This window comes from Stigmatopora argus, chromosome 21, assembly GCF_051989625.1.
Source record: "Stigmatopora argus isolate UIUO_Sarg chromosome 21, RoL_Sarg_1.0, whole genome shotgun sequence".
NCBI lineage: Eukaryota > Metazoa > Chordata > Actinopteri > Syngnathiformes > Syngnathidae > Stigmatopora > Stigmatopora argus.
In genome coordinates this window covers 8,348,920-8,370,988 of record NC_135407.1, presented here as the reverse complement: position 1 = coordinate 8,370,988, position 22,069 = coordinate 8,348,920, and the positions used below count along the sequence as shown (strand labels likewise).

Below are 22,069 nucleotides of genomic sequence, written 5' to 3'. Positions count from 1 at the left end.
ACTAATAATTATATTAAACTTGTTTATCAAATCTCGTATAACAAAGATATTTTTCTGCAATTAAAATACTTTCTGAGTGGCATCGTAACTGACACGCTTTTGTCAAACTATATCAAGGATTAAGAATTAAATGACAATTTGCACAAAAATTCACCTTGGTTGCAAAATTATTATAATAGTTATGATCCCCAGAAAAACAGACTGTTTGCACTGTCTGCTTACTTTTTTTGCGTCAAGATAGCATTTGAACGTAGAATTAAAGGCAATAAAATGCACCTTATAGTGCGGAAAATGTGCTACTGAATTTAAAAACTAGGTCACTCAAATACAAAGAAAAAAATTGAAGCCACTTTGCTTTGACTTCTAAACTTAGAGGACAGAATTCTCTTGGAATGCTCGAGTCTAATGGCTGTCACATAACAGCTTCTTCATTGCACACAGTGGATTTCATTTTTTGTTTAAAATTGTCAAAGCACTAATGGCTAGCCTTAATCTGTTGATCTGTAATGTGACTAAGCATCAGATGGGCATACACTTAAATCCTGTGTGCGTGATGAAAACGCCTAGTTGTGTGTCGGAGCTCGTATAACCAGCTCGATGTAGCGAACTGTTGATATTTCTTATTTGTGAAATTGTTTGCCGTTGTAGCCTTGATTGAGACACCTCGTGGTGTAGATTTTCACTCGCCTGACTTGGGTGCAGGCAGGCACGGGCTCGATTCCCCTGGTGGTATGATTGTGAGTGTATGTAAATAGGGAAATAGGAACAGTTTTTCTAAACTATTCTAAAGCAAATTGTTTCACTAAACTGCATGCTTCACATTAGACTCAGTAATGAAAAGAGTTTCTTTTCCTCAAATCTCTATATTATCATGTTATCAGGAGAGTTGATGGGAAATATCTTCATAAGGACTTTCTCTGCAAGAGAGCTGGCAGTGACTCAGTTTGGATAAACACAAGATCTGCCAAAAAGATACAATTTACTGTAATTTGCAAGAATGGATAAATACATGTGAAACTAATGCGTTTGTGGATGTGGTAAAAAAACATGCTACATCTGGAAGCGGTAAGTTTATACAGCAAAGGCGTCAGCATTTAGTGTTTAATTCACTTAGTTTACAGGAATCAGAACATGGTTTTCACTCAATTATTTCTCTCAAGGTAATTCTGTATATGTGGTTCCTGTCATGGCTCTACAAAAGGAGTTTCTAGTTTGATACAAATTATTCTTTTTCAAATATACTTGGCCTGGCTGATAGGATACATGTGTATAAGTCACTGAATTTATAAGCTTGATGAAGGAAAATGTTTGTTTCATGTTTGTGGACCATAGAAATAAATCTGTTAATGTCCTGTATGTTTCTCACACCACAATTTTAGAGAGTTAATTTTAAAAAAGCAATTTAAATGCATATGCCCGCTCTAAAGATCATGGATATTAACATATTTATCCATCATTGAGTCTTAACTTAGTGACGGTCCACAAGCGGGATTCCAATTCAGGGTCTGCACCCGACTAGGCTTTAGCCTACCCGATTGGTGGAAAATCCTGCAGGGATGCATCCTCCTCCCGAAATGTGATGTCACCAAATTGAATGGGGCAGTATAGCCTATGGCGCATTTCCTGGTTGCCCACCGCCATTCACCGCCGCCTGTCACCATTTCTGCTGAGAAATCCTGCGAAATGCAGTGCTAGACCATTGAAACACCGCATCGCCAAACTAAAATACACATTCATGGAGTAAAATATACGCCGAACGTTTATGAAATATTTGACTAGCTCTATGTGGTTGAACAAGCTTTTTCCTTTAGTGGTGAGTTTACCAGTGGTGGTCCGTGCATTTTCTCTTAGCGCCTTCAACGAATCAATCCAACCCTCAAAAACTATTTTATGGCTATAAAACCTCTACTGCAGCTACAGCTGCGACACATAAAAAATTATCAATAAATAAATTGCACTAAAATGGGGTAAAATCCACTTCCTAGCAGCATTTAGTGATTAAATACAAACACTGGAGCTTTTCAGATATCAGAACCAGGCCCACAATTGAAATATTATTTAGGAATATAGCCATATTTTACTCACCAAAAATCATTTTTACCTGTACACAACATCCATCCATCTTTTCTACCGCCATCGAAGCTAATGCTGAAAGTCGAGCCTATCCTGTCATCGTATTTCTGGCATAGTCCGTCTTGAAAATGGCTTTAAATCAACACAACAATATATTTGCTTGAGCAGCTAGCTCAAGATAAAGTTTGGTAGCTCTGGCTAATCACTAGCCAATCATAGTTGGTGAAAGCGATGACGTTTCCCTACAACTGCGAGAAGGCCCTGGTGTCACCAAATCGAATTCTGATTGGTTAAAGCAACAGTCTTATCGACGCTTGTTTAACGTAGCAGAGCCTGCAGAACTGATTGTGAAGGCCTTGAGGCAGATTTCTGACCCTGGCAACAAATAATGGCTGAAATGTGATTGGTTAAATGCTTGAATATGAAAACACAGATCTGGAAGCAGTGCAACCAGGTGGAAAAGCAATGAAAGGAAGCTAACAGACAATTTGGAGTTATTTAAGTATTCATGGACAAAATATAATATATTATTCAGATATGTCTTAGGCCAGCAGAGAAGGCCTTGAAGGCCCTGACGGCCCGCCACTGGAGTTTACCCAAGTTGAAACTGTATTTAAATTGAAACAGGAGGTTTCCTACTATTCTTCACATGCTTCTTATGCAATTGTCATACCCTATTTTCTTTCTTTTCTTTTAGAGATTTAAATAATATTAATTGTAATGTTCCTTTAGAGTTAGCATTGAACCAGTAAGGTTTAAGTCATACATTTCTTGTCCTTATCAGTGTTGGGTCATGGTGGTATTTCCTGTCTCCAAACAGTTGCAGAAAGTGGCACAGGATGAGAGATACTTCCTTTGTTGGCACACCCAACATGTACTCACTGGTGGCATCTACACGCTTATGATGTGAGGAAGGATGTGTTTGACAGCTTACCATGGTAAACATCACCTCATTTCATTTCTTAAAGGTCAAAGATTTTGTACTATGAATTCGTGCTTTACTGAGAGCAGTACTTTGGTGCTTTGTTTAAGATGTTATTACGAACAATGACGTTGTTTATCTCTGTGTCAATCTTAACATTGGTTTGCAGATGCATTCAAAGGTTTTGAAAGATGGTTGGTCATGTAAATGAAAGAAAAACTGCTTATCTTCCTTAGCCTAACTGAGGTCAGGTCACAGGGGAAGCAGCCTCAGCAGGGAAGTCCAGTCTTTCCTCTCCCTTGCCTCTTTACCCAGCTCTCTCAGGGTGTTCCCAGGCAGTTTTTTGGGGTAGTTTGCATTTTCCCTAAGACCTCCTCCAGTTAGGACTCATAAGGCAGGCATGCTAAAAGTTCCCTAGAGAGATCCCTGAGCCTCCTCATCTGGCTGTCCTTATTCCGAAGGGGAAGAAATTCCCCACCAGCCCCCTCCTGGAGGACAAAGATGGAAGCGGATGTGTTATGTCCTGTGGCTTTTTTGCTGAATTTGTCTCAGGGTGCCTTCTATCAGTGCAAGGTCTAATCAAGAACATCAAAATATGCTAGAGAAAAGATCCTACCCAGTGTAAGAAATCAGTCTCGGTTTTGATGGTAATGAGGAATTGCCCTTTTGTACCTCTGTGATATTGCCCCCCATTGGTCTAAAATTTATTTAAAAATCATGTGAATTGTTTGTGCTATGTTTGTGTCCGTTTGTATTGCAAAAAGACCGCTGAGGGGCAACTTCACGTAGGTCCCATTTGTGTGCCGGCCTATCCCAGCTGACTTTGGGCACCAGGCGAGGGACACTCTAAATTGGTGGCCAGCCAATCGCAGGGCACAAGAAGACAGAAACCATTCACGCTGACACTCATACCTAGGGGCAATTTAGATTGCTCATCCAGCCTACCCTGAATTTATTTCAGATCTGGGAGAAAACCAGAGTACCTGGAGAAAACCCACGCAATCCCGAGGAGAACATGCAAACGCCACACAATGAGGACCGACCATGGATCAAACCCTCGACCCCAGAACTGTAAGGCCGTTGCATTAACCACTCAGTCGCCGGGCTACCTCTTCTTAATCTAGAAGGAAAATAAAATGAGTAAAAAGTAAAATATGTGTATAATACAGTGGTACCTCGACGTACGAGCACCCCTACATACGAGCATTTCGAGATATGTGTAAAAATTCGAGCAACTAATTATGTCTAGATACGACAACAATTTTGAGATGCGAGAAAGCCAGGTGGCAAAGACATGAGAGGCTGTTTATCATTGTAGCGCACTGTCTTTTTTGCCGCATCTCTTTCGTGTATAACAGATATCTACAAGCACTGGGCGGAGCGTTGCATTTTCCCGTGTTTTTTTCCCCCGTCACTCAGCGCGAATGCCGGAGCGATCGCTAAGACGAGGTATATATTACTTCTCGTTGGCTGCTGATAAGAACATCAGGGGCACTGGCTCCGCAACTCTTCGTGTAATATCCCTGGTCGCAACTCACTCTTTGTAATGTCTCTGATCGCAACTACCTCTTTGTAATGTCTCTGCGAGCACTGGGCGGAGCGTTGCATTTTTTCAGTGTTTTTTCCCCCTCTTAGCCTGTTAGCTCCTGGGGGAGCGATCGCTAATTCAAGACTACTTCTCGTTGGCAAGTGGTCATGCGTTATCGTATTGTGAGGACATTTGTGTGCATCATTTTCGAAATATTTTGAAGGGAATACAACAGCAAACAGCCCTTCAATAGTGAACGTGAGGTTGGAGGCGGGGCAAACAGCCAGGAGAAGGTATAAAAATGTAAAACTAAATTAAATTAAGTTTTAGATTAAATTTATTTTTGAGTGTCTGCATCGTAATCCAAGTTCATTTAAATTTGTTTATGTTATATTACGATTCACCAGTGCAAAAAGTCTCTCCGCGAAATCCGTCTAATTTTAGTTCTATTAAACACATTTTAGTAATATTAAACCACTAGTTATGTGTTACTTTGTTAATAGATGGCGATTAGAAGAAATAAAACATTTTTCTCTAATCCAATATCCTGTTTTTGGTGTTTTTTCAGAGGGTTGGAACAAATTAATTTGTTTTTAGTTCATTTCAATGGGAAACGTTCGTTCGACTTACGAGAATATCGACATACGAGCGCAGTCCCGGAACGAATTAAGCTCGTATCTCGAGGTACCACTGTATATAGAATATATTTCTCGATTTTATAGATTTTAGTATATAGGACTGTAGTTTGGAAATGACATTTAAAAGAAAACACTATGATGGATATTTGGGTGGAAACACTTAAAGCAATACAACTAAAAAAAATCATTAAATTATTAGATGAGACAATTTGAGATGGAAGTAGAGGGATTTAAAATGGGTACCAATAATTATTTTCATGTCATTCTTGAAGCATAGTATCACATTTCTGTGATTAATAATGCTATAAAAACTGTTTACCACTTGGTAGCTATTTATTTTCCAGCAATTATAGACTGCAATGTTGCAGCTGTAATTATATTCATGCAGATGTAACCTAGATGCATTCAAACGTTTACCAACTTGTAACTCAACACTCTGGGACAGCAGTGCACACTGTCTTTAGCCTCATCGCTGACTCTTATTGGAGCATTTTATTGAGGTGAAGTAATAATTAAATTTTCTGTTTGCTAAAATATTCTACTCTCTGTAATTTTGGTTTTGTGAATGTTATGTTCTTCATCGTCGTCTGCGCTCACCGCAGAAGTAACGAACTTGAGGTGGGCAATGACTGAACATACTTCAATCTTGTTTTAATCATAGAATAAATGCTTCCCGGATCCAATTTATATTTCTGAATGATAGGTGGTAAAAAAATCAAAAAGGAATTCAACTCAAGGTTAGTATCTTTTGTTTCCTCCTCTCTTTTACTTATTTGTTATTTTTGTTTTATTGGTGGCTGAGTGGTTAGAGCTTCGGCATCACAGTAGAGGTCATGGGTTCAAATCCAGGTCGGTCCACCTGTGTAGAGTTTGCATGTTCTCCTCGGGGCTCCGTGGGTTTTCTCTGGGTACTCCAGTTTCCTCCCACATTCCAAAAAAACTTGCATGATAGGCTGATTGGACACTAAATTCCCCCTAGGTATGAATGTGAGCGTGAATGGTCGTTTGTCTCCTTGTGCCCTGCGATTGGCTGGCCACCAATGCAGGGTGTCCCCCGCCTCTGGCCCAAAGTCAGTTGAGATTGGCTCCAGCACCCCCCCCCCCAGTACCCAAGTGAGAGTAAAGCGGTTCAGAAAATTAAAAAATAATAAAAAGAAACATACTGGACATACACAGATACAAGAGTGGTAAAAATGAGAACTCTCTTTATTAAACTTAAACTCTCACTCATTTTCTGAACCGCTTTATACTCACTAGGTTCGCAGGGGGTGCTGGAATCTATCCTAGCTGACTTCAGGCCAGCCAATCGCAGGGCACAAAGAGACAAACAACCATTCACGCTCACACTCATACCTAAGGGCAATTTAGAGTGTCCAATCAGCCTACTATGCATGTCTTTGGAATGTGGGAGGAAACCGGAGTACCCGGAGAAAACTCACGTAGGCCCAAAGATAACGTGCAAACTCCACACAGGTGGACTGACCTGGATTTGAACCCAGGTCTTCCACTGTGAGGCCGACGCGCTAACACCTCAGCCGCCGGGCCACCTAAACTTAACTATTAAACTTAAATATTATACATATTTATTTTTTTAACCTTGATTGTATTGTCAGAGTGGCACGGAAAAAGAGGGGTGAGCATGGCCGCCTCACAGTTCTGAGATCAAGGGTTCAATCCTCGTGGGTTACTGTCACTTTACCCCATTTAGCGTACCACACCACGGTTTAGTTGTGAGCGAACCGAGACTATCTGACGACGTCTTGGACCAGCTGTTTGTTCCGCACCACTTTTGTGGAAAAACAGAATGAGATTGAATTAATTCAATCAATCTTGGACAGGAAATTTGAACTGCATGAACTTCAGTGAGAAACAGGATGCTTTCCCGTTACATTAAGATTGTACTGAGAATAATGGCACAAATGTGGGCATGATTTTCATAGCAGTTTTTGGCAAAGTTTTGGTCATTAATCATGTTTTGTTGTCACGAAACAATAGCTCTAAAACTGTTATGATCTTGTAGGTTGTAACCTTTAGAGCTTTAATTATGAACTTTCCCTTCATTTGTCTGAAAAATGATTGTGGGAGAAGGAGATGTAAGACAGAGGGAGGTTGTTGCTGTAAGAATAAGCCATTGTGCATCAAGAAAACGGCGCTAATTCAGACAGTGGGTGAGATTGTGTAAGACTCACTATCTGCCCTTCTAAGAATGTTCTGTGTGTTGTAAAGCGATTTTACACCCACAGAAAATCCAGACTGTAGCGGTTTGTTCCACACTTTGGATAAGGATAAAAGTAGATTTAAATTAACTTTTTCATGTTTTTTTTAGCATTTTCAGCATTTAGTCCAAGGGGTTTCTGGGCTCCAACCTGCACAAATTGTGCATTACACACATCATACCTAGGGGCAATTTAGAGTGTCCATATACACATAATGCAATTTATTTTTCATCTTACTCATGAATGGTGAAATTTGGTGCTCATCAAAGTATGAAGTATCATAGATGAGGTGAGAGAAGCCTTGATATTCATTTGAATGAAAGGCACTCAAAAAGTGATCAAAGTAAACCTTTTCCACTTGAATAAAATGACATTTAATCTTCTTTAAGTGCATTTGAACTAAAGTATGTATTCACTTTATTCCCTACTTCGCATATCTGCTGATAATATTTTTCTCAGGAAAAAATAAGTTACAAAAGAGGTGAATTTTGCTAATATCTATATAATTGTTACATCTCTGTTTTTGAAGATGGATAAGCAGGCATTTGTGATCCAGCTGTTGCACACCAAATTAATGATAATAATATTAAGTCTGGGTGGTTGTGGGAATGGAGGGGGGTGCTGGAGCCTATCCTAGCTGACTCTGGGCCAGAAGCGGGGGAGACCCTGAATCAGTGGCCAGCCAATCACAGGGCACAAGGAGACGGACAACCATGCACACTCACACGATTGGTCGCCGGTCTTTTGGTCACCGTCTTTTGGTCGCCGGTCTTTTGGTCGTGGTCTTTTGGTCGCCCGGACCGCGACAACGGTCCAAAAGACCGGCGACCAAAAGACCGGCGACCAAAAGACCGGTGACCAAAAGACCCACGACCAAAAGACCCACGACCAAAAGACCGGCGACAAAACAAGGTAAAACCACATGGTCTACGCATTGATAAAAGCCAACAATGGCCATGAGCAGTTTCACTGAGCGGACGTGTGAGTGTATAAGAGTTTGTATGTACATGAGTTGTCCCCTTAGGAAGGTACGTCAGTCAGGGTCTTAACAAGTTCTCCAACAAAAAACAATAAAAGTCCGGGAAATTTGGAGCTTTTCTTTAGCCTAATAATTACTAGGGCATTAAGTATGACTAAATAGTAATTCGCAGTTTGTATTTAGGGAATTTGAGCAACGATTTAAATGGTAATTATCACTTACCTTCCAAAAGACCGGTGACCAATCGACCGTGTACCCTCACACCCATACCTAGGGCCAATTTTGAGTGTCCAATCAGCCTACTATGCATGTCTTTGGAATGTGGGAGAAAACCGGAGTGCCCGGAGGAAACCCACGCAGGCCCGGGGAGAACATGCTCACCACTCATAATTATTATTTTTTATTTTTTTAGTCCTCATCTTTTTTAATTGCATGAAGCACTTGTTTACTAACAGAACTATCTCAAAGCATGTGTCCAGATTTTTCTCAAGAGCTTTCTTTGTTTGTCTTTCCACTCAAATAGAGTATCTTACTGGGATTGGAAATATTACTACCACTCAGTCAGGATATTTGCCTCTCGTTTGTTTATCTGTGTTTGTGCAACGAGGCAGGAAAAAAGTTTGAGATGCACAACAGCGGCAAGGGAAAATGAAAGACGTTTGGGAAAGTGACACATTGAGTAACATTTTAACAACTGGAAGTGTTGTGCGTTTCCTGTTGTAAAGGAGTTGATAAAGCTAATAAGGAAGTTTGTTTGAGTTCGGAGATCAACGGGAAAGGGGTTGGGACCCCATGGTATCCGCATTGTGCTAAGGTCAGAAGGGAGTGTTGTTTTTGGGCTCACAATGCAACCGGAACTCCACCTTGTGGCTTGGACCCCATCTTGCAATGCTAAACTCTTGCCTGGCAGACACGCGAGAGTGAGCACGTCAGGAACACACCCTTCAGCCCACACACAGGTTCCCCAGCAAGTGAGAAAAACGGACAAAAATATTCTTAGCCCCAGTATTTTGTTCTGTTTAAAGAGGTTTAAAGAAGAAGAGAAGGGGAGTTTAATCATACAAAATGAGTAAACAGTAGATAAAAGAAGGAAGAGTTAAAAGTTCAAGGGTCACGAGGTCACGACTGAAGCCTGACATCAGAGCTCAAGTATGCAGTGGAAAAGAAACCACCTATGCAATAAGGACGAAAAAATATGGGGGTCACAGCGGAGTGGACTTAACCCCCATCTGTTGTTAATAAGTCTGTGAGATAAGAAAAGGTGTTTCCCACTTTTGTCATGAATTGATAAAGTCTGGAAACGTGTGGTTCCACATGGAAACAATGTAACTTATAACTTTTTTGCCATTATTGGGACAGTAAATTTGGGAATAGTAGATCTCAATGTGGTTTGTGTTTCCATAGTGGTGTGTATCAAGCAGATGACGATAGCTGCTGCACCTACATAAATAGTTGCGTCACACCAGTGTAGCCCACCAGTGAGTCAACAGAGAGTACAAACAGGACAAAGAAAACAAAAGTAGGACTCCCAACTTTTCAACTTAGACACTAAACTAATTCAGGAATAGCTACAATGGGTGCCATCTCATTCTTTCTATAAGGACTGTCTAAGAAGTAGTTGATTTGAAACACCCTAGAGATTAGATTGGATTGGATAACTTTATTCATCCCGTATCTTGGAAATTTCATTGTCACAGTAGCAAGAGGGTGAGAATGCAGATACAGGAAAGGCATTTTAGACATAAATAGATAGGTGTAATAAGCAAGTTAGTAAATAAATAAATAAGCGTGTTGCTGAATCAGTGGCGGTCCGTGAATTGTCTAGTGACGCCTTCAGCTATCGGAATCAATCCAACCCTCAAAAACTATTTTATGGCTATAAAACCTCTACTGCAGCTACAGCTGCGACACATAAAAATAATCAATAATAACCTAAAACAATTGAAATATTATTTAGGAATATAGCCATATTTTACTCACCAAAAATCCTTTTTACCTGTACACAATATCCATCCTCCTTTCTTTCCTCCTTCTTTTTTATCGCCATCGAAGCTAATGCTGAAAGTCTAGCCTGTCCTGTTGTATTTCTGGCATACGTTTTTATTCGATTTAGTGCTGAAAAGGTTCGTTCCCGGTTGTGACAGGCTTGCTTGCTTTGGAGTTGTCTGACCTTTCTTAATTATGTCCAGCTTTTTTTTCTTGAAAAGCCCGTCTTGAAAATGGCTTTAAATCAACACAACAATATATTTGCTTGTGCAGCTCGCTCCAGATACAGTTTGGTAGCTCGTTCCAGATACAGTTTGGTAGCTCGCTCCAGATACAGTTTGGTAGCTCTGGCTAATCCACTCTATGACTAGCCAATCATAGTTGATGAAAGCAATGATGTATCCCTGATACAGTTTGGTAGCTCTGGCTAATCCACTCTATGACTAGCCAATCATAGTTGATGAAAGCAATGATGTATCCCTATGCCTGCGCGAAGGCAATGATGTATCCCTACGCCTGCGACAAGGCATTGTGGTGTTGCCAACTCGAAATCTGATTGGTTAAAGCAACAGTCTTATCGACGCTTGTTTAATGCAGCAGAGCCTGCCGAACTGATTGTGAAGGCCTTGAGGCAGATTTCTGACCATAGCAACAAATAATGGCTGAAATGTGATTGGTTTAATGCTTCAATATGAAAACACATCTGGAAGCAGTGCAACCAGGGGAAAAAGCAATGAAAGGAAGCTAACAGACAATTTGGAATTATTTAATAAGTGTTCATGGACAAAATATAATGTACATCAGTCTGTGATTCCGATATTTCTTAGGCCAGCAGAGAAGGCCTTGAAGGCCCTGACGAGGCCTACATTCACATAGATGTACATGTCTACATACGGTTGGTCTTAACATTCAGCCATTAGATGCAATGTAAACTTAGAAATATGCAGGGGTGCTACATCATGCCCACGTGCATAAAGTTGACCAAGAGTAACTCACGTGTCTGTTCTAAAATTAGCTCACCAGTGATGTGATTACGTATGAATGTTGTGAAAGTGATCATTTGATAATGTATCACAATACATTATAATTGAAAAGGCCACATTTCTAATTCATCTATTTTGTACCTTCATAAGCAATGTTAAAATACATTGACTAAAGATTTTTTTAATAACACATAAATCATGTCCATTTGAGCCCCTTTTTCTTATTCATGTTATTATTTTATTATTTATGCTTTTCATTTCCCTTGATAATAATTGTTCTTTTGGAGTCTTACAACATATGGTAACTTGAAAAGGCAAAAAAAATGTGGTGATCAGGATTAACTCTGAGTTAATCCTTTGCCGCTCACTAAAAAGAGGTCTCGCAAGCTACACTCACTTCACGCACGATGTGCTCTTGTCATATAAGGGAGTGGTTCAAATTCCAACGTTTAAAGAGGTATTTATGGTAAAATCCCATACTGCACAACCTCAGTGCAGTTCACTTTTAAATGTCCCACTCAATTTCAGTAAATTATAACTTATTTCTGGTGTAAATGGATTAATTGATTGGCCGGCAGATGGAAACTAACCCTCTGTCTCATCATATTCAAAAATAATTGGAGACAGATTGACTCTATTTGAAGTTTGCAGTTTTGCATCTTCGTGCAATAGACATATTAAGTAATTACTCGGAGTAGTGCCATTTAGGCTAGTTTTACACTGCTTGCTTAAAGTGACACATTTCGGATACGCTATGCAGAGCAAGCAATTGAGCCCGACCAAGATGTTGTAATTGCTTATGTGGGCCACAATTTGACAGAAAAGCAGTCTTTTTTCCCCCAATTAGATTATATGGTAGCCTAGCTCTTCTCCTCATTCCAGTTTAGCTGCTTGGCACTTAAAGGCCAAGGCAATATTTATTAGTTCGCCCGGAAAGAGGTCACAAAAATGTGCTTGTTCTACTCTTGTTGTTCTAAACTAATTAAAATTGCTACTCCTATATTCAAGGAGTCAATTCGCATCGACCCTCAGAACCTGATTTTTATTTTCATTTCTATTACTTTTTTGTCACAAGACTAATTAATTTGTGTTCCATATTGCCCCGAATATAAAACGACCCCCTCTTTTGCAAGACTTTAGTTGGAAAAAATACTTTTTGAGTAAATATTGAGTTGTTTTTTAATCTGTTTATTTGCAGTGAAAAATAAAGGGAAATAGGAAACGTTTTAGATATAATATTTAGACATTTAAAAAAAACTAATTAAAATAACTGGATCAAAATCCTTAAATATTCTGTTTGTTATAAATCATAACAATATTTATTTGAGCTTTTTTTCTCATTAAGGGAAAACATTTAAATTGTTTGTTTTTTATTTTAAAATGACATACAATATTTTTTAATTATGTTCAATAATAAAGTGGAAAACTGAAAATACTTTGATATATTTATTTTTATATTTGAAAAAAAATGCCTTTTAAAAAAAAAAACACAAACAGAAAAAAAATACAATTTTGGATTTAAAAAAATTGGGATTATTGATTTCAAAAGGGGAAACACAGGAAATATTCCCTCTACATCCATAATCTTTTGAATTTGATCATAAAACAGAAAAGTAGCACTCATCATTTACTTTCTCGGGCCGCACAAAATGATGTGGCGGGCCAGATTTGGCCCCCGGGCCGCCACTTTGAGACCCGTGTGCTATACTATGCAGGGAGTAGGTGTAGCCCCTAGTTATAGTTATTTGTGAACATGTCATTTCAAGTTTTGCCCTGCTGGGTCTCTGCCTCCTAATGATATGGTTCAAGACTTATGGGAGCCACATGAGCAAGACTAAAGTAGGAGGAAAAGGAGAAAGAAAAAAAAGTCCAACCCCTCTGAAGATTTCCTGTTTCATGAAAGTCCTCGTACAGTGTGAGTCATATAGGGCACGTCCTGCCCCATTGTGTTTACTCTCTCACAGCAGCTGGGGAGCTGAGGGGATCTACAAGCGGACCGAAGAAAGTTCTCTTTAGTCTGGATATTAACTCTCGGTCAAGGCTTCGGCTAATTAATGAAAAAGAGAGGGGGCCATTGTCCGTTTCTTGATGGAGCTACTTCGCTTTTCCGCTTTCTGGTGTGGAGCAATACTCTGTAGTAGTATTGTGTTCGAGCAGGCGGGTGAGTTGTATTTTTAATGATAAAAAGTTGTTACTTTTTTTGTTTATTTGTTTAATAACATCTGCATTTTTTTTCCAATGACTTAATCACGTTTCGATTATTTAAACGGTGACTTTTTCCACAGGTGTTTGACAGACTATACTTTGTTTCAACTCAAGACGCGTTTAAGAAAGCTTGGAATATTCAGTGATGTCCTCGTTCTGTGTATATATGTTTAAATAATGTTTTGCCCTCTGTGTCTTTTACATCAAAATACATTAGCTACACAGGGCGTACCTATACGCAGATATGTCCATCTTTGGTGCGCTGGCCACATTGCTAACAGGTCTTGCAAGCCCCCCCGAGGAAAACAGTCTTTTGACTTAATTTAACTCACTGATTCTGATTGTTTTCTTATCCTCCTTCGCTTTCCTTGCAATTAGACATCGCCTCTGTTGACAATTGCCATGGTTTGCCCTCCCAAAACTCCCTGCTGGGTTCAAGTGACACGCTCATTTATTTTAAAGTCTCATCTCATTTTCTGCACCGCTTTATCCTCACTAGGGTCGTGGCGGGTGCTGGAGCCTATCCCAGCTGACCTCGGGCCAGAGGCGGGGGGCACCCTAAATTGGTGGCCAGCCAATCACAGGGCACAAGTAGACAAACAACCATTCACGCTCACACTCATGCCTAGGGGCAATTTAGAGTGTCCAATCAGCCTACCATGCATGTCTTTGAAATGCAAGAGGAAACCAGAGTACCTGGAGAAAACCGACGCAGGCTCGGGGAGAACATGCAAACTCCACACAGGTGGACCGACCTGGATTTGAACCCAGGGCCCTGACTGTGAGGCCGACGTGCTAACGCTAAACACTCAGCCACCAGGCCGCCCTTATTTTAAAGTGTTTACACCAATTATATTATTATCCAACTCTATTTCTTGGTTATGGACACCACAGAATTAATGTCAAAAAATTCGGTCAAGAGGCCAAGTTTTAATAATAGGCAGTCTATGGCAACCGTAATCATTTGAACTGGCAACGTATGGTCATATTCCAGTGACACTGACAGTGATAGACGTCCAATCCGTTGCATTAGGTGAGCGATAGACTTACAGTCCATTGCATTAGGTGAGCGATAGACGTCCAGTCCATTGCATTAGGTGAGCGATAGACGTCCAGTCCATTGCATTAGGTGAGCGACAGACGTCCAGTCCATTGCACTAGGTGAGCGACAGACGTCCAGTCCATTGCATTAGGTGAGCGACAGACGTCCAGTCCATTGCATTAGGTGAGCGATAGACGTCCAGTCCATTCCATTAGGTGAGCGATAGACGTCCAGTCCATTCCATTAGGTGAGCGATAGACGTCCAGTCCATTGCATTAGGTGAGCGACAGACGTCCAATCCATTTGGATTGAAGGGGCTATCACCCACTGAACTGCTACCAATCCACATAGCTTGGACGTGTATTGCCGTCATTGGTTAAATGTGAGAATTAAACCTTAACAAAATAAAAACAATTTATTATACACGATAGTACAATAATTTCTATACATTTAGTTAAGTTCGGCTGGGATAGGGTCCGGCAATCCCCGTGATCCTTAGGAGAATAAGCAGTACATTATATCTGAGTGTAAATAGTATTTCTAGAAATTAGTCACAGCTATTTACAGGCCACACTTAGTTCAGATCAATTGGAGGTGAGTGGCAGCCAATCAGTTAAAATGAATCTAAAACCTTATCTACATTTTTTTATAGACATGCTACATGACTATAAGTAGCATTGCAAAGTAGTCCTGACTTGATATGTACCAAATCTGATCATATGATCGTAAATCGGGCCAAATTACATTATTTTCAGAAGATTAAGATTGGAATCAGGTTTTAAAAAAAAGATTTGGTTTTTAAAATGTTTTTTTGTTTAAGTAAAAGTAAAAAAAGTTTAAAAAAAAAATGCTTTTGCTAATATTTCTCTCATATGGCTTTAATGAGGGATAGTTTGTTTCAAACTGGGGAAAAAATAGACATCTGATTGTGCTAATTTACCCCCTGTAATACATTTCCGAAGTACCGGATCAGGACTTGGTTACGGCAGATCCACAAAATCAGGTGACTCGGACTTGACTCCCATGCAAAAATATTAGAACATCCCAAGTCATGACTACATGCAGACTCCCTGAGTCCAAATGGATTACAATTGTACCCGATAAAATAAGTTATTGGTGCTTCATCATTACAGGATTCAAATCTGCAGTATACTGCTTGCCTGTACTTCTTATCTGTTTTATCTGTCTCAGGCTTTGCATAGAGCGAGAGGATGCAGAGCTTCTCTATCTCGTTGCAAGTTATTCTGTACTGTACAGCAGCAAGCCACAGGTCTAACTCCACCCTTCAACTAACTGACAAAGAGGGCTTTTGTGGCTCTGCACACGCAAACACATGCGCAAAACACACACCACCTTTCGCTCCTGCCAGTGAGAAGTCAAGCATATCTCAACAGACACTGCTTCTTCGCACTGGACCCTGTCAGGAGGGGCTTTTAGCTTCTCATTTTATAATATAGCATATATTTTAAAAGTTAGTCTAATCATAATAGCGCACACACTTAGAGGATACAGGGTTCTTCAGGAGTGTTTAAAATTAAATAAAATGCAATCAATCCCTGTTTGTTTTGTGGATACTCTCTGGACCCAGATTAGAAATCATTAAAAACTGCCTAATTAATATTGAGACACGTACATAACAAAGCACACAACAATATTCATCGACTTGAATTCTCGGCTGTCTATGGCGGTGTTTCCCAACCGTTTTAAATTGAACTATGACAAGGTTAAAATCAAAACATGATGGAATGTTAAATTATAGATTATAGTATTACAAGAATCAAATTGTGAAACAGTCAATTTGTTGCTTATTTTTCTCTAACATGAACCGGTAGTTGTTTGGTTTCAAGGGCGTCAACTTCTGCTGACATAGTCTGTCTGTGCACAATTTTTTGTGTGTAAAAGTCATAAAATTATGTGATTAAAAACATTACATTACTTAATTTTGCATTACTCGAACTGAAAGTTATTCAAGGTCCGCAGATCACCTTTTGGTGACATGAGGTCAGTGTGAAAAATTAGATTTTGGAATAATTGTAGAGGTTTATGTGATTCCTGCCGATAAAACTTTGATGAGAATGACTATTGTTAATATAGGCGACATAGTTTTAAATTAAAAGACTTTCAGATGGTGGCGTCCCTTGAGATTTTTTCAATGCAAAAAGTGTGCCGTAACTCAAAAAAGGTTGGGAGACATTCCTCTATGGGAGCAAACATTATTACTTGGGGTGGTTTCTGCCTCTTTTACTTTTTAAATTTTGCTTTCCAGTGATGCCCGACATGTTGCAGCATAATTTGTGATAGTACTATAGTAAAGGTGCGGACCTCAACACCTTAATTTTGAATGAAAAGAAAAGAAAAACTACTTCAAAACTTTTTAAAAAAGAAATACAATGCAGCTAAAATGTTAGATTAATAATAGCACATTGCTCTTTTTATTGTTGCTTTAATCTTATACGTACTCAATGTAAGAAAGAGTATCAATTGGTTCTTAAGATGAGAATAACAGTTAGATTCCTTTTATTTTATATATATATATATGTATGCATATATATGTATGTATATATATATATATATATATATATATATATTTATATATGTGTGTATATGTATGTATATATATATATATATATATATATATATATATATTTATATATATATATATATATATATATTTATATATGTGTGTATATGTATGTATGTGTGTGTGTATATATATATATATATATATATATATATAAATGGGTATATATGTGTAATTTGCATTCAAGTGTTTTCAGAAAAATCAGTTCAATGTTATATTGAGTTAATAAAATGAATTTAACTGTTATTCTCATCTCATCACACACACATACACAAACATACATTAGTCATGAACTAGCTTTTTGTAACACTTATTTTTTTTTACTGACCTTTTGTTTCATTAGAGAAGATGAATAGTTACACCTCTTTGTGTTGATCTAACCTAAAAATGGCCACTTTTTGTACTTTGGTCAAGTGTCAAGTTCAAATCCCTTTGCAGAATGTGGTTACCTGGTTTATTAATTTACCCAAGCTTTACTACTGTAGCATTTTTTTAATCCTTATCATAGCAATGAAGTTACTTGAGAGCAGCTTTTAATCCTCTATTGTTTAACCCTTTCATGATGTTGGGCATCGTTTGTAAAGTAGGATGTGCTAAAACTAAAAGCAACATTTGGTCCCATTTAGCACCAAACAATGTTAAAAAATATGGTGTGGAAATTTTTGTCACTTTTTTTCTGTGCATTTACAACAATATTTGCCAATTCATGCATTTTTTGTTCCGCTTAATCGGGGGTACAACCTGAATTGGTTGCCAGCCAATCGCAAGGCACAATGAGACAAACAACCATTCACAATCACACTCATACTTAAGGAAATTTTAGAATCTACCTTGCATGTTTTTTTTAGATAAGGGAGGAAACTCCACACAGGAAGGTAAAAAACCACAGGGGATCCGAACCCCCAAAACTGTGAGGCCGACGTGCGAATCACTCTCACCGTGTCGCCCACAAATATTATATCTAAATCTTGAATCCGGTGAAACTAAATATTATCTCTTATGTGAATTCAAATGACAGGAAGTTACAAAATAAAAGCTGGGTGAGCTCAGCCTCAGACTCTTTGCATTTTTTTAAATAATGAAAAGAATTTACCCAAAAGTGGCAATGGGCTCTTGGGCATTTTTAATTGTGATAGCAATATCTAGGTACGTAAAATATAGATTCTGAGAAACTTTATCTAGAAGGTAATTTGTGTTTTTTGTGTGTTTGTTACTTTTATGTATGGAGACAATGGTGTTTATACTAGCATCAAAATAGGAGGGAAAGAATTGCTCTTCCAATTCAAGATTTTATCTTTTCAATCTTTTACCAACATAATACTTCTTTTTTTAAAATTTATTTCACCCATAGAGGAACTGTTTCAGCAAACATTACCTGCAATGTAGGTGTAAAAGGTTGATAAGGTGGCATCGTATTTATTTATTTGTGTTTCAATTGACCCAAATTTCCATTGTATGAGCTGGTCCAACACATCTTAAGTTGACTAATTGATTGCTTTCACTTTATGACTGGAGGCATAACAAATTAGCAAGATTCATGAGTGAAGATGCATTTATGTCTCCTTTGTTCTTGGCTGTCTGGAATTTGTCTCCAAGATAATGATCGAGCCCTCAGGCACTAAGCCACAATCATGTCTGTTTGCTGGCAAAGTCAAGTTGGAACGAGAGCAAAGGCAGTGAATGCCATTGCATATTTGCATTTAGGACTAACTACAGTGCGGAATTTTAACTTCCTCCTATTTACTGTGAATCATGGCGTAGCCCTGACCCTAATAGCAAAAAAAAACATAATAAATCGACTCCTCTCACAAAATGTTGCCCTAAAAATGCTTTACGTAAGATTTGTTTGTCGGATGCTAAAACCTAAAGTTCCTTTTTTTTAATTGTTAGGAACATTTGACTTCTGAGGTTAAGGACTACTTGGCCATTTTTTCTTTCCCTTTCAAGCTTTGTCAGTTATCGATCAAACTAAATTTGCACTATTTGCATTGCAGTCTAATTGTACACAAGAAGGTTGGCTTAAATATTGTGTTATAATAAAATGCTCTTAACCCTAGAATGGTAACCCTCTATTTCAGGAGTTATCTTTCATGCTTCTGAAATAGAGGGTTACCATGGTTACTGGGGTGAAAAATGGGTACCCTTTATTGCACCGTCTTGCTTAGGACCCATTTTTCCCCCCCGGTAACCATGGTAACCCTCTAGTTCAGAAGCGTGAAAGGTAACCCCTGAAATAGAGGGTTAACATTCTGGGGTTAATAAAAAAGAGAAAAACACATTTTTTCAGCAGATTTTAACCATCAAAAAATAATTTTCATGAAATATTGCAACATAATTTTGAGGCTTTAATCACCTAGGCTTCATGCATTTCTTTTTAATTGGGTGAGAGACAGCACATTATTTTTGTTTTTGCATTTTTCAACAGCTAGGAGATGACCAAACCCTCTAAAATGTATTTAGGAATCAATGTTAAAATGTTTTTACTGAATGGATTCTTATCTCTGTTTTTTCCCCCAGATGCCTATATTTTAAAAATAAAGCGGCTGTGCAAGTTTTGCGATGTACAAGCAACCACCTGTACCGGTCGAGGAAGCTGCAAAGTGGAGTGTGATATTACTTCCATCTGCGCAAGTGACGACCAAGTGTGTGTCGCTATTTGGTAAGGTTCCAGCTGAGATCATTACACCATGCACAACTACAAAACCGTGTTAGAATGATCTCAGTTTGAGACAATTGTTCATTCAATTGACCTTGAACAGTCAGCAGACTATGAATATGAAACAAAGGTAACTTCAGTATCTAACCATAAGCATTCAGATGACTGAAAGTGAGAAAAATAAGCAGTGGCAAAAGAAGTGTATGGCAGTTTTACTGTAGAGTAGTATAATAGTGAATGACGACTTGATGTGTTCCCCTCCCCCCTTTACAAGGAGGAAGAAAGACGACAATGTCACATTTGACACTGTCTGCCACAATCCAGCTCACAAGTTGTATGGCCTGGTCCTGGAGGACTATAACAACAGCAAGTGTGAGATGAAGGAAAGAAAAGGCATGGGCTCATCATTCTTCATGTGCTCCTGCTCAGAGGATGAGTGCAACGAGCATATCATCTTTAACGCCTGTAAGTTGTAGCACACTAAATAGCAACTCGCAGTACATAAATCAAGCAATGTGAGATTGATTCACTTAAATACCAGGGTAGCACAATAGGTAACACATTATGTGGACAAACCTATTGAGTACAACGTTCAAATAATGAATTCAATATGAGAAATAAAAATGTTTTTTTCTGAGCAATGAGAATGAAGTTTCTAAACAAAAATTAACATGGAATAATATTTGATATAGAAAAAATGGCTCTGTATGTGATTGTAATGTGGAAGGTAGTCCAAAACATATGATAAGAACAAAGAAAAACATATGTTCTTCCATTTTTAATTCCCTCTAACGGCAAGTTTACATTTTTTTGTCCAAAATATTTTCCAGTATATACCTAACTTTCCCCTGTAGGGGATCAACAAAATTTAGCTGTAGGGCAAAAACATTACATATCACTTGTTACTTTAAGAAGGATTTTTTTGTATCTTTTACGATTTAATCTGGTTGTAATAAAGGTTTAATTTAAACAAAGTTACTCCCAAAAAATGGGTTTATGGGAAGCAAATAGAACACAATATTAAGTAAACTGGAATTCCGTTATCTTATTTATATCTGGTATTGCTATACCTCCCCAGGGAAAAAAAATGCTATGAGGAGTTCATTAGTAGATATACTTTAATAAAAGGAAAGACATCGGAGACGTAATCCAGCGTTAACTTGCAAGTGAGAATCAATCCTGACTCGTCCCCGTCACGGACCATTCTCAAGAAAGACATCCTCTTCTGTCCATTTAGTTGAATTAGAATCAAAACAATTAAGGTTATCTTATTCAAAACAATTGCATAAGCTAACCGAATATACAATTAAGGTCAAAAAACAACTGCAACAACAATTGCATATCAGTTCTTCAAAACAACAATTAAGGTCCGAAACCTAAAACAACTGTGTAATACACAAGCAAGCAAAACAATTTCCATATTAGGTGCAACGAGCAACACTATTCTACAAACAATATGCAAGTATTTTCGGAAGTCGATTCGATTATCGCCATCTGCTCCGGAATCCCAGTCAAAGCAATTTAAGAGTCCTTCACAGATCTTCATTGCGAACCCAGATCAACAGCCCTCGGAGCCCGGGACTGGCTGACCTGTCAGGTCAATAGTCCTCAGAATAGGGCAAAACAATTAAACGTCCTCGGGGCCAGCTGCAGGGGGAAGTGTCCTGGTAACAGTTATACTGAGCGTTTGTCTGCTTATAATGATTAATATTTCACATATACATATAATGATTAATATTTCAAGCACATTTATAATAGTACCCAAAATAACCCCAACAGGAGTGCAGTGTTTTAAAAAGAAACAATATACTTGTGTTAATAATCTGTCCATTACTATGAAAATACACATCCTGTATAATCCTGGCACTCCAGTTAATCCGATGATAGTCAAACATTATTATACTTGAACAATGTAATATTTTGACAATTTATTTTCACCCTAGCATTTACTGAGGTGAAAGATACTGTAGGTGCTAAGCAGTCATAGTCAGGTACAGTAACAGGTTTGTTATAAGTAAAAGCTTCTCTCTGTGAAAATCCAAACAAACCATCTGGGGCCACGTTGAGGATTTCAGACATGTGGTTTCCTGTTTAGAAAAAAGAGAGCAAAGCAGGGAGCTTGCCTAGGCAAGCAACGAGATGCCCTCCCCAATACTTCCTCCTCCCTTATTTACACAGCTTTTGCGCCTCGCAGCAGCACTCGCTTCTAAACTGAGATGTATACTGGTTTGGGTTTTAAAAAAAACAACGTTTCTCCATG

General features: G+C 38.6%; 1 protein-coding gene across 3 annotated transcripts in view; it reads left to right on the top strand.

Annotated features, from left to right (window-relative positions):
• Positions 1-22,069, top strand: part of tgfbr2b (transforming growth factor beta receptor 2b) — a 34,981-nt gene that overhangs the window by 1,249 nt on the left and 11,663 nt on the right. For 2 of the 3 annotated variants that reach the window (XM_077590809.1, XM_077590810.1), the window contains exons 2-5: positions 2,894-3,011; positions 13,290-13,486; positions 19,671-19,812; positions 20,084-20,274. In XM_077590809.1, the coding sequence (XP_077446935.1) occupies positions 13,414-13,486; positions 19,671-19,812; positions 20,084-20,274 (406 nt within the window). In that variant the 5' untranslated portion in view covers positions 2,894-3,011; positions 13,290-13,413. Of the gene's footprint in view, positions 1-2,893; positions 3,012-4,030; positions 4,067-13,289; positions 13,487-19,670; positions 19,813-20,083; positions 20,275-22,069 lie in introns of those variants that run through there. The other variant, XM_077590811.1, reaches the window with a different exon arrangement.